This window comes from Vidua macroura, chromosome 2, assembly GCF_024509145.1.
Source record: "Vidua macroura isolate BioBank_ID:100142 chromosome 2, ASM2450914v1, whole genome shotgun sequence".
Lineage (NCBI taxonomy): Eukaryota > Metazoa > Chordata > Aves > Passeriformes > Viduidae > Vidua > Vidua macroura.
Genome location: NC_071572.1, coordinates 102,409,343 through 102,421,635, shown reverse-complemented (window position 1 = coordinate 102,421,635; position 12,293 = coordinate 102,409,343). Strand labels below are relative to the sequence as shown.

Below are 12,293 nucleotides of genomic sequence, written 5' to 3'. Positions count from 1 at the left end.
AGAACACAATTTCTTTCCATTTTATATTTTTGATTTAAGAAAATAATTTCATTTTACGTTATTTTAATAAAATGATCAAAACCCAAAAAACCTAAATCACCAAACAACTGTGTTAAAAAAGTCAACAGAACCTGCTTTATAAAGTTAATTGTTTAGGTTTCAGAGACCATACTAGAAGATGGATATGAATGTTGTAAAACTGCAGCTCCACTGAAAGCAAATTCTTCACTGCCAGGCATCGTATTAGTACAGCTGTGGAGATGAACTATGACATACAACAAAGCTGCTTAATATATGATCTTGTAAACCAGCTCAGTGCTGGCACAGAATGTATTACTCAAGGCCTCCAGTAACAGCCTGTGCTCCATCTAGCTGAAAAGATTTCCATCCCACGTAACCTTTTTGGACTTAAGTAAGATACAGCTTGAAATCAGGAGAATTCCTTGCCAACCAGTTCTCCATAATTTATCCAAACATATTTTGATTTGAAGACACTCAGTAGACATTCTGAAGTAGACATTCAGAACAGTTGTATGTTAAAACTCCTGTTCCCTGACAATTCCCCTTCCTCAGCTGGCTCTGCAACACACAGGGTTGACAACAGATGATATGAGACATATCCAATAATTAACTACAGATAACCCAGGAAAAAAAAAAAAGCCAGACGAAAGAACAGTCTCAAGAGAAAAAAAAAAGCTGCTAAAATTGACATATTTACATTACATATAAAAAACCCAGTTCATATGAAACAAATACTGAATTTATAGGAAACACCTGGAAGTGAATAGTGACAGGAGGAAAAACACAGAATGGCAATTTCATCAAGGATAAATGTCAGAATTAGGATTAAATGCTATTTTACCTAGAAATTGCAGATGGTCTGAACTGCGAACCAAAATGGCAGATTAACATGAATTAGAAAAACATAACAGATGTCAATGGGAAAAACAAAATGTAATTGTACATATAAAGAAAGATAATGAGTTAGTACCATGAATAATTCATTTTACCTACTATGTCTTGGCAAACCATCATAGACAATCCATCTGCTTTACATACAATACTGATAAAAATTATAAACTAGTGGACAGGTGGTACCAGGAGAGACAGACAGTATTTTAACACCTGACAATACTGAACATGTCAGTGCCTTGAAGAATGGTTATCCTACCTGGAAAAAAAAGACAACTGACGAAAGCAAAAAGACCAAGTAAAGCATTCCTTTATAAGTCTAATACATGATATTCATTTTGCTAATAAATAAATTACTATTCAACAAATTAATTTCTCTCTTGAAAAAACAACTATTGCAAGAATCATTCTGTAAATGGTCATTATAGACCATCTAATCTTCCCTTCCAAGACTAGGTATATTAATTCCAGAATTTAATCTAAAATTCCTGTAAGGGTCACTGCAAGCATCTGTTCAATTTCCCCTGGATTTCAGCAATTTCAGCTGGATACATACCTAAATAATTCTTCTACTGAGACCCTGTATTTTAGTGTGTTGCTTGTGTGTCTCATGTTTTTTTTTTCCTAGATTTACAGCAGTTATGTTGCAGCAGCAATTTAAGTAATTCTGATTCATGCAAGTTTTCTTTTTGATTCAGAAATAGGTGATAGACTTCTCCAAAGCTTATTAAAATAAGAATTCACAAATCGTTTGATCCAAGGCATGCCAGAGAGCACTTGTGTAAAGGAGTCAGCATTTCACTATAACAATTTTCCTGCCCTAGAATCTCCTGGAAATGCTTCTGTATCAAAATTTAATTGTTCAGGATTTGTATTCTTATACAACAATTTTAATGCTGTATCACTAACATCCTCAGGAAGAATTGGTTTGGACTGTTACCCCAGTTTTCATGTTACTTAATAGAAGTGCTGAGCAATTTATTATGATAGCTAGTAAGTCTTTAAAGTCTACCAAAAAAAGACTGGGGAACAGAAGTCATCTATGAGTATATGCTGTTGTCGCTAGAACAACATAGAAATCACACCTAGAAATCACACCTTCAGATTGCCAGCTTGTGAGACTCTAGAAGCAGGTAGGAAAACTAGCTTAAAACAGAAAGTGATCTTGACATGTCATAAAACCAATCTGAAAAAACTCAATACAGTAAGAAAAATGTAAGCATGAAGAAAGTTGATCACAAAGTGAAGATGGGTAAGTGCTATGGAGGGTTTTGCAAAAAGGATGTGGAGATTTATGTAGAAAACCAGAGATGAGTTAAATATTGCATGAAGTACTTGGCTTTTAAAATGTCAATACATTTCTATTCTATACTCTCATACTACTGTACTTGGCTTCAGCAAAAATGAACTTGACCAGTTTCACACCCAATACTTAACAATGGACACACATCAAGTGAAGACAAGGAGCATAAAAGAAAAATAAAACCAAGCAGAGGCCTTAAAAACAGGGAAGATTGAGAAGTGACTTTCTAGTGCCAAGGCTATTTAGAAACAAGACTGACTTGCCTTGGGAGGTTATAGAACTTCATCTCTGAAGGTCTTCAGGCATGAATCATGAAAAAATGAGATAAGGTTTTAGAATAACCTGCATCTTTTCTGATGGAAGTGGGCCAGACTAGATTAGCACCATTATAATATTCTCAGGTTCATGGAAAACAATAGAGAGATCAGTACTCCAGTATCTTTTCTGCAGCAGTCCAAACAACATAGACCCAATTACCTCAATGTGTCTGTCCATCATGTGAGATTGCAATATGGGCTGGAACAGATTTGGAGAGATTATCTCAATGTTCTTTAATCTCAAGACAGAATCAACATGAAAGATGTAGCTGTAATTCAAGGTGATCTACCTGTGGAGCTTACAAGCTCCATAGCAGTGAATCTCATGACCAAAATCAAGGTTGTCTTACAATAGAGGGGTAAGAACCTGAAATGCCAGCTGTAGTGGATGAGAGTGAGGGATTGAGACCAAGACAGGTACGTTGGACAGATCATCAAAGCCAAGTGCTCAGCCCAGCACAGTGAGATCTAAGAAATAGTTGTTTTTATCAGCTGTGTGTGAACTGCTGCTGTAGTTGCTCCTCCCCTGGGCCTTCAGTGTACAAATTAGATGCTCACAGCTGCCTGTCTAGTGAAGTTTTTGATGAGCATCTTGTGGGGATCTTGTAGGTCTGTCATCCCTGGTGTCCTAGAAAACCTCAGTGATTAATTCAAAATTATCAGCTGATTATCTTTAATTCAATATAATTACATTTTTCTTTTCTCTTCTAACTTCTAGACTGAGCAGTCCCCAATTATAGCAATCTTTCTGTTATGTTTCCTAAACCTCTGATTGTCTCATTACTAAAGAATCCTCTCCCACATCTAATACTTCTAAAATTATACAAAGACCAAATTTCTCAAAAACTATGACAAATATTGTCATTCGTTAAAATAGAAATTACCACGTGATGTTTAGCAAAGAAATTATGGTAAGAGTTGCAAGTGTTTTCTGTCAATTTGACAGAATTTGTCATTGCTCAAATACTAGTTCCCCAGGCATACAATAGTCCTGTCATCAAAATTAAAAGGTACGCCATAGGCACTACTCTGCCAATCTTTTTTAATAATTATATGTGGAATATTAGATACGATAACAGTGGTGCTGCAGCAGGAGGAACCTACACACAATAGCACAGAATGTGTAAGGCTGGAAAGGACCACAGTGGTCATCTGCTCCAACCTCCCTGCTCAAGCAGGGTCACTCAGAGCACGTGGCACAGGGTTGCATCCAAAGGATCTTGAATATCTCCAGTAAGAGACACTCCACAACCTGTCTGGGCAATTTGTTCCAGTGTTCACTCACCTGCACCAGAATCACTATCAATACATCATGCTATAAAAGTCAGTCCCTCCTTAGCAAATATAAAATATGTCATATGGCAAACTCAATTTTCCATATATCCATAAACCTTTCTCTGTGAAAGGGAAATATTTGTTTCTTCATAAATAAATTATGCATTAGAGCTCAAGACAGAGTAAGTTTTCTAATTGTTTTTTAATATGATCTACTTAAGCCTGTTCCCTGTGAATTTTGGAAGAATGTATTACATTTGTTTCACAGAATCACAGAATAGTTTGGGCTGTAAAGGACCTTAATGGTCATCTGGTTTCAGCCCTCCCTGCCATGGGAAGGGACACCTTCCACTAGACCAGGCTGCTCAAAGCCTTGCCCAACATTTGCAGTGGCCTTGAACACTTGCAGGGAGGGGGCATCCCTGAACGACCTGTTCCAGTGACTCACCACCCTCACAGTAAAGAATTTCTTCCTAACATCTGATCTAAACATACCCCCTTTCAGTTTAAAGCCATTCCCCCTTGTTCTGTCAATAAAGGCCCTTGTAAAAAGTATCTCTCCAGCTTTCTGGTAAGGCCCCTTCAGAGAGTGGGGGATGGCATGAAGACAGGAGGGCATTACTACGTAATGCAGCTGGTTTGATTCTAACCTCTGCAAAAGAAGTCTAAGGTGTAATATGTTAAGTAGTAATATAATTAAAGAATAACAGTGATTTACAGACACATACAAAAGTTGTTCTTGGAGCTTACATGCACTGCTCCATTCAGGAGAAATACTTTTGTAGAGCCCTCTGTGAGCATCAAAGACAAACCCCAGCTACCACTGAAGACAGCTTTTTTTCCTGCAGACTTAGGTGGTAAGTAACAGGACAGAAGTGTATTGCAATTGAATTAAAAACACAGGAGAAGAAACAAGTATTTCCCTTTATTAAGACATACCTGTTTACCTTACAAGCTATTAATATGTACATGGATGTTATAGATTAAATATTAATAAGCAAATACTCGATCATGAAATAATTTATATTGTTGTAACTTATTTGGAAGATTATAAATTTGAACCAGTGGAGGACTGACTTCCAAGAATTTCAGGTTGTTTTAAAATCAATTAGCAGCAAGATAACACACTTATAAAGTGATCATGAGAAATATGTCTTCTTAATATGTATCTTATGTTATTCTTACTCCTTGGCCAGCTGTACATTGGTTGGTTTTGCTCCAATAGGTATCCCATATTTGTGCAAAGTGTTGTATAAAATTTCACGCATTTCATTGTTGTAGGAGTCAAAGTCAAATACATTTCGAACAACATTTGCGAGTCCTTCAGATGGAAATTTCTGTAAAGAAACAGACCGCCAAATTTCTTTTAGTGACTATCTATTAAGTTACAGCACATCATTATGTACTTCTAAAATGAACAATTTTAACAGTAACTTTGACTGACAGACAAGTTCTGAAGTACTCTTTACTTTTAATTTCCAGGACATCATTTCAAGTCAGAATGAAATTATTGACACCAAACTTGATTTAAACAAAAAAAAAAAGCATGTGACAATTATTTAACACTAAACACCATTAATGGTTTAAAGAATTACTTTCATTATACACACAACAAGATGATGTAATCATTTGAGAATATAATTAATAATAGCCTGCATTCTTAAAATTTCCTTTCTGTAAACCATGAAGACCTGATACAAACACACACATTAATATAATTCACTCATACAATTAATTTAAGAATTCTGAGTCTAAATGTTTACTATAGAGAAGCAGATAATACACTGGTTAACAAAAACTATTTTAGGTCATGATGGATTTTAGTAGACACAGAAATTCATTTACAATTCACTTTTTTTTTTTCCTTAGGGAAAAATACTAGTTGAAATGTGCTATGTACATTTAAAAATCCCAAATATTCATCAGACTTTCATTAGTATCTTTAGCAGAAATTAAAGTTTTGTTACTGTAATGGATTGATTATTCTGAATGAGGAATTAAATAGCTCAATGGTTGCATCTAGAGGTAGTGGTCAATGGCTCAAGGTCCCAATGGAGACGTGTGACAAATGTCTGTCACAAATGTCTACAGGGGTCTGTACTGGGACCAGGACTGTTATTATCTTCATCAATGACACAGTGGGATTGAGTGCACTCTCAGAAAATTTGCAGATTGATACCTGACTGATATAGCTAACATGCTTTTGGGATGGAATGCTGTCCAGAGGGACCTAGACAGGTAGAGAAGTGGGACCACAGGAGTTTCATGAGGTTCAACAAGGCTGTGTGCATTGTCCTGCACCTGGGTTGGGGTAACCACTGGTATCAGCACAGGCTGGGGGATGAACAGACTGAGAGCAGCTCTGACAAGGACTTGTATGGTGGAAGGTGAGAAATTGGACTTGTGTGGTGGAAGGTGAGAAATTGGATGTGACCTGGCAATGTGCACTTGCAGCCCAGAAAGCCGAATGTGTCCTGGGCTGCACTGAATGCAGCGCAGGGTGAGGGAGGGGATTCTGCCCCTCTGCTCTGCTCTGGTGAGACTCCACCTGCAGTGTTGCTTCCAGCTCTCTGGGGTTCCCAACATAAGACATGGACCTGCTGGATTGAGTCCATAGAAGGGTCTCAAAGATGATCAGAGAGCTGGAGCACCTCTCCTGTGAAGACAGGCAGAGAGAGTTACTCAGCCTGGAGAAAACTCTAAGGAGACCTTATAACACTTTCCAGTACCTAAAAGGGGTTATAAGAGAGATGGAGAGGGACTGGGAGGGCATGTAGTGATAGGACAAGGGGGAACGGCTTTAAACAGAAAAAGGGTAGATTTAGATGAGGTATTAGGAAGAAATTAATTACTAAGGGTGGTGAGTCACTGGCACAGGTTGCCCAGAGAAGCGGTGGATTCCCTGTTCCTGAAGTGCTCAAGGACAGGTTGGATGGGGCTTTGAGCAACCTAGTCTAGTGAAAGGTGTCCCGTCCCAAAGCAGCAGGGTTTGAACTAAAATATCTTTTAGGTGCTTTCTAGCCAAAACTATTCTAGGATTCAATGAGTTAAAATAAGAGAAATGAAGAATTTTTAATATCACAAAACCACTCAGAGAAACTGATGTCATTGATTAAGAAAGCCACTGAGGTGGAGGACCCCAAGCTGGAGTAGGTATATGCCAAAAGGAGGCTGTGATCTCTGGCTGTGAGAAATTCACACTGGAGCAGGCTCCTGGCAGGACTTGTGGCCCCTGTGGGGAGAGGAGCCCATGCTGGAGCAGGTTTGCTGGCAGAATTTGTGACCTTGTGGAAGGGCCCCAGGAGGGAAGGACTCACAGTAGAGAAGCTCATGGAAGACTCTCTCCTATGGGAGGGCCCCCACGCTGGAGCAGGGGAAGTCAGTGAGGAGTCCTCCCTCTGAGGAGAAAGTGGTGGCAGAGACAATGTGTGAAGAACTGAACACAGTTCCCATTCCCAATCCTCTTGTGCTGCTGAAGGGAAGGAGGCAGAGAAAGGCAGGAGTGAAGTTGAACTTCGGAATAAGGGAGGAGTAGGGGGAAGGTGTTTTAAGATCTGTGTTTATTTTTCATCTTCCTACTCTGATTTGATTTGCTATAAATTAAAATAATTTCCTCAAGTCAAGTGTGTTTTAACTGTGACAGAAATTAGTGAATGATCTCTCCCTGCTTTTATCTTGATCTACAGGCATTTCATTATATTTTCTCTTCCCAGCTGAGGATGGGAGCAACAGAATAGATTTGGTGGGCACCTGGCATCCAGCCAGAGTTAGCCCATCACAAATGTAAATGGAGCACACCAAAAATAAAGAATTTTAAAAAACGATTATCAACTTGCTGTATATTCTGGAACTTTACTGCCTAACTGATTCATTTTATCCTTTTTTTGGCAAGAGATGGGAGTGAGAATCTTTCTGTTTAAAAATCTCTCACTTTTCCTCCACAGGCCTTTCATTCATATACTAGATTTTTCAGACAAGGATCTAGACACTTCCATCCCAGTATGGCACATTTACATTGATGAACAAACTTGTGGAGAGGTATTTTAGGAAGTTGTAGTCTTAATTGTTTTTTTCCCCATTAGTGAGCTAGGCTGGTACAGAGAACTTGAAAACCAGACTTAGGTGTCAGAGAGGTTTATAAAAGTATTAAAAATAAAGATATTTGAATCTTGATTAAAAATTGAAACAGAAGAAAAGAGAAGAATTTCAGAAATGTTTTGACCTATACTCTTAATCAAATATCAGCATTAGGAGTTTAATATTTTTCCAACTTTATAAATATCTGATCTCAATAATAAAATACCTGTGACACAAGCAATACTAAAATTAGCTAGTCACTGTGATAGATTAGAATGCCACTGCTAAATTAAGCTTGTACAAACCTTTTTTTATCTGTGGTGTACATAGCACAGAATATTTTAGTACTAGTGTTGCTATAAAAGCATGTTAAATTGTGTTCTGCTTTTTAAACCTGTCTAAGAGGGACCTAGTAGAAGTTCTGCACCATTACAGCTTAGCAAAATACAAGTTATTGTGAGATAATATAAAATTTTTCTACAGCCTGTGCCATCCTTGTTACAACGTCCAGTTCTAACAAAGTAACAAGTACAATGAAACAGGTACTAAACCCATTCTCCCATCATCTATTCTAAGTAAACACTGTACAAACATTTAAGGTGAATAAACATGTAAGGTGAATTGAAAATTTCGTGACAATGTTTAGTAGTGAAAGTGCTAACTTCTATATTTTTAATTGCACCTTGGAGTCAAAAAATAGAGAATCATTCTGAAACAACATTTATACAATGAACACTGCGTTTTCTCTGTTCTTCTCAGTGCAAAGCACAACCAACACACTGGCACCAAGCTATCTAATTCACTCACAAACTATGCTTTCACCTCCCTGCACTAAGTACTGCAGAAACCTTGGTCAAGTACTTCAAATAATACCCAGTTTCCCCTAGAAGTCACCAAGTATGTCTGCAGTTTTCTGAATCACTGCATAACTTCTGTCATCAATACACTTTTCTGCAATGAATTGCCTCAACACTTCCATGCCTCTTGTGTCAGCAGGACATCATAAAAAATTTCCTGAGGTAGAACAGATGGCTTCTGGGAACACAAGCCACTTGTACAAAGATCCTCTACTTCAAAAATTAAAAAACAATCACAACTCTTCTGTTTCAAACAGAACAAATCCAATCTCTCTTTAATAACTGCTTGGACAACTTACTGAAGAAAGCAAATGACAGTTCACTTAAAGGAAAAAAAAGAAAAATACAAGAAAACAAAACAAAAAAAAAAAAAAAGAAGAAAAAAGGTTGAATGTTTGGGGCTTAAATTGAACATCTAAAGAAAAGTAATTTGGTTTCTATTGATTTTTAAAATGAGATTACTAGAGAAAATATTGATCTCTTATCAGTCTGTCTGGTTGTCATTCACTTATTCTTCCCCTTAAAACTAACACTTCTATGTGTACTTTAGATTATTTTCACAACTTAGATTCTTGGCTATTCCTTAAAATAACAAGTAACATAGTTTTTTTGCCTTTAAAAAATTATATTTTTATTTATGCATTGTATGCTTTATTTGATACAGAATTTGACTTGGTGAAAAAGCCATATTTTTTTGGACCTAACATTCCATGAGGATATGTATTTCTACAGTCTGCCTAAAATCTATAAGGAAAATTGCTATTTCCAGTAGAAATCAAGAATCTTAATTCAAATATGCTATACCCATTGAGGTCTACTGTACTTCTACCACTGCCCTGAAAAGAAAGTGATAAATTATCTGGTATTCAGTCTGTAATGAGTCCAGACCTTTTGACTTCTACCTTGTGTTCTCACAAATGCTCACTTCCTGTGTATCTTGGTGCCTTCAGATATCTGTTTGTTCCTGTGTGCTCTTGGTTTCCCCCTGCACCCACCCCTATGTCCTTTTGCTGAATGCAGCCAAGCTCTCTCTGTGCCTCCTCAGCTGTCCTTCAGCAGGGCCAGAAGCACCATGTCTATGGCTCATCCTGAGTGACAGACATATTAATGGATTAACCAGTACTTGTGTCTTTAGTGAGCATCATCTACAGCCAAATGAAACAGCTGAATTCTCCCCCTGCAATTTCAATCAGTTCCTCTCTGTCACATAGCCACTGATTTTGATTAAACCAGCAGAAACCTAATTATCTTTGAAAATTGATAACTGAGATCCATTGTGACTGGCCAAAAGGGCAAAAGGTTATTAAGCAGCAAAGTGAGAAGGGGATATAAACTGTTATTTGATATGTCTAGTTTCCTTTTGAGATTAGGCTGAACATAAAAAAAAAAAAAAAAAAGGCACTATCTTACCACAAGAGCTTACTGAATAGGCCTTAAAACCTGATGATGAGTAGATTGCAGGGCCAGAAGGTTTCTTAGGCATTTACTGCTTGAAAACTGTTATACTAATGCCTACTGTTAGGAAGAAATCTCAGATATAAACAAGAAAGATGACCGAGAAGAAAAAAATCTGAGCTTTCTGAAACTAAAGAAGAGTTACTAAAAAAGCTATTGCCATTTTATCTAGACTAATGTGGCTTTCGTGATTAATATCTACCAAGGTCTCATGAAAAACAGCATGTTAGATTGCAGAGAAGCAGTCATAGGAAGGTGCCTGCTTACAGGCATCTTATGGTAAGCCAACAGAGCAAGGGCAGAGCTTCTGAGCTTACCCACAAGCTACGATTAACATAAAGACTTTTGACATTTGACAGTCTGAAAACTGGAGGTAAGCAAGACAAAAAGGCTGTATCCAGGTCACCTGCCAACTAGAGCTGCAAGACCCAAATTCCTGATACAGAATGTGAGGAGAAAAAGTTGCAGCAATCAAGTTAGGTTCCTTCATTAGACAACTCTCCCTATGCCTGGAGTTTTGGGTCTTCAATATAGTTTGGTGTCGCAAGTATCACCAAAAAACCTTTCCCTAAGAAAAAGTTAGTATAGAGGCAATACAGCTCTGAGCACAATGTCTAAGCTACAAATAAATTACTACATGCATAGTTCCCTAAATTACTACATACAGTTCCCTACTTGCATAATCTTAAGGGGAAGATAATCTTGTAACTGCACTCCCTGTGTGTATCCTAAATGCTGAAGATCACAATTAGTCAGAGATTAGCCTAACAATATGCTGATACCATAGCAATCAGTATATTTTTAACTGACTAGTCCTGATGCTCAGATGTGCTCTCAGACAACAGTAATCAAAAGCACCTTTTTCCTCCAAAACAACCAACCTTTTTTTACACAAGCAAAAAATTCCAAAATTATGTGAAAGAAATCAACACAATAGTACAAAGAGAGCAGGGCTGTGGAACTGCTGTAAGGGAAATTGTTTAACAACATGACTAACTTCCCTCCTTCCTTCCTAAGGACCAGCAATTTCATTGACTCATTTCCCTCCTTCCTCTTTCTTCTCTACCTGAAGACCTAAAAGTTTCTTTGGAATAACCATTATGTTTATATTAATTGTTTACATTTGGCTACTCCCAGTTTTTTTATTATTCAGATTGAAAATCAAGTAAACAAAATGTTGCATTCTTGCTATGAGACTGGGATCTTGAAAATAAATGTTACAAAACAAATCAAAGATGCATGTTGGAGGTGTATTTGGATATTTACACTTTGAAAGAGGTAAAAGCTTAGCAGATGGGAAACTTCATCACTGAACTGCATCCAATGTCCAGGTTGAAGAGACTGTACTAATCTGCTTAAGTGAAGGAGACAGAAGCAGACAGTAAGAGCCCTTAAGACAATTAGCAATGCAGTTCTTTCAATCTCCAATTAGATGCTGTTCACACTCAAATAATACAAGAATTAAATCGTATGCTTCTGCACCGGCTGCCAACATAAATCAGTACAACTTCAAGTTACTTGGAGATAGATGATGAACAAAAGAAGTTAGGAAGGAAGGTAGGAAGAGAAGAAAGGTATGAAGACAAAAAGGAGTTAATTTAACAAACACCCTAAAAAATTAGCTTCTCAGCAGCACAGCAAATATTCCTCAGGTCCATAATCTTTCCACTGTCATTTTGAATGTAACTGTGTGTTTAGAGATCAGCATGTTCTATCAGCTTGGTAAACAAATACCTATCAGCTGGTAGTGGATCCTAATAGACTGCTTTGCTTATGTGTTTATCTGGATTCCTCAGCCTTTAGATCTGAATCTTCTTAACCCTTAGCACAATAACATGTAATATAACATGATAACATGGTAGCACCAGTTTGTCTTGAGATCTTTTTGCACTCTAGAGACCACAGAAGACAAAAATCTATCCTCCCCAGAAATCTAGGTGAAGATTTTTAAAAGTAGTAATTCCACCCTGCAGGATCTGAATGTCTGTGTATATGGTTGAATGTGTGTGAATAGGTACGTGACCACGTGATCATGCAATCCTGCTATACTATGCAGTATAAAACACAGGAGCAGTAGGTCCGAATTTGTGAGAAATT

The 12,293-nt window shown here is 37.4% G+C and overlaps 1 protein-coding gene across 2 annotated transcripts in view; it reads right to left on the bottom strand.

The window, feature by feature from the left end:
* The window catches only part of VWA8 (von Willebrand factor A domain containing 8), a 179,730-nt gene that overhangs the window by 66,830 nt on the left and 100,607 nt on the right, over positions 1-12,293 (bottom strand). For both annotated transcript variants that reach the window (XM_053970435.1, XM_053970436.1), the window contains exon 26: positions 4,993-5,144. In XM_053970435.1, coding sequence (XP_053826410.1) covers positions 4,993-5,144 — 152 coding nt within the window. The remainder of the gene's footprint in view (positions 1-4,992; positions 5,145-12,293) is intronic.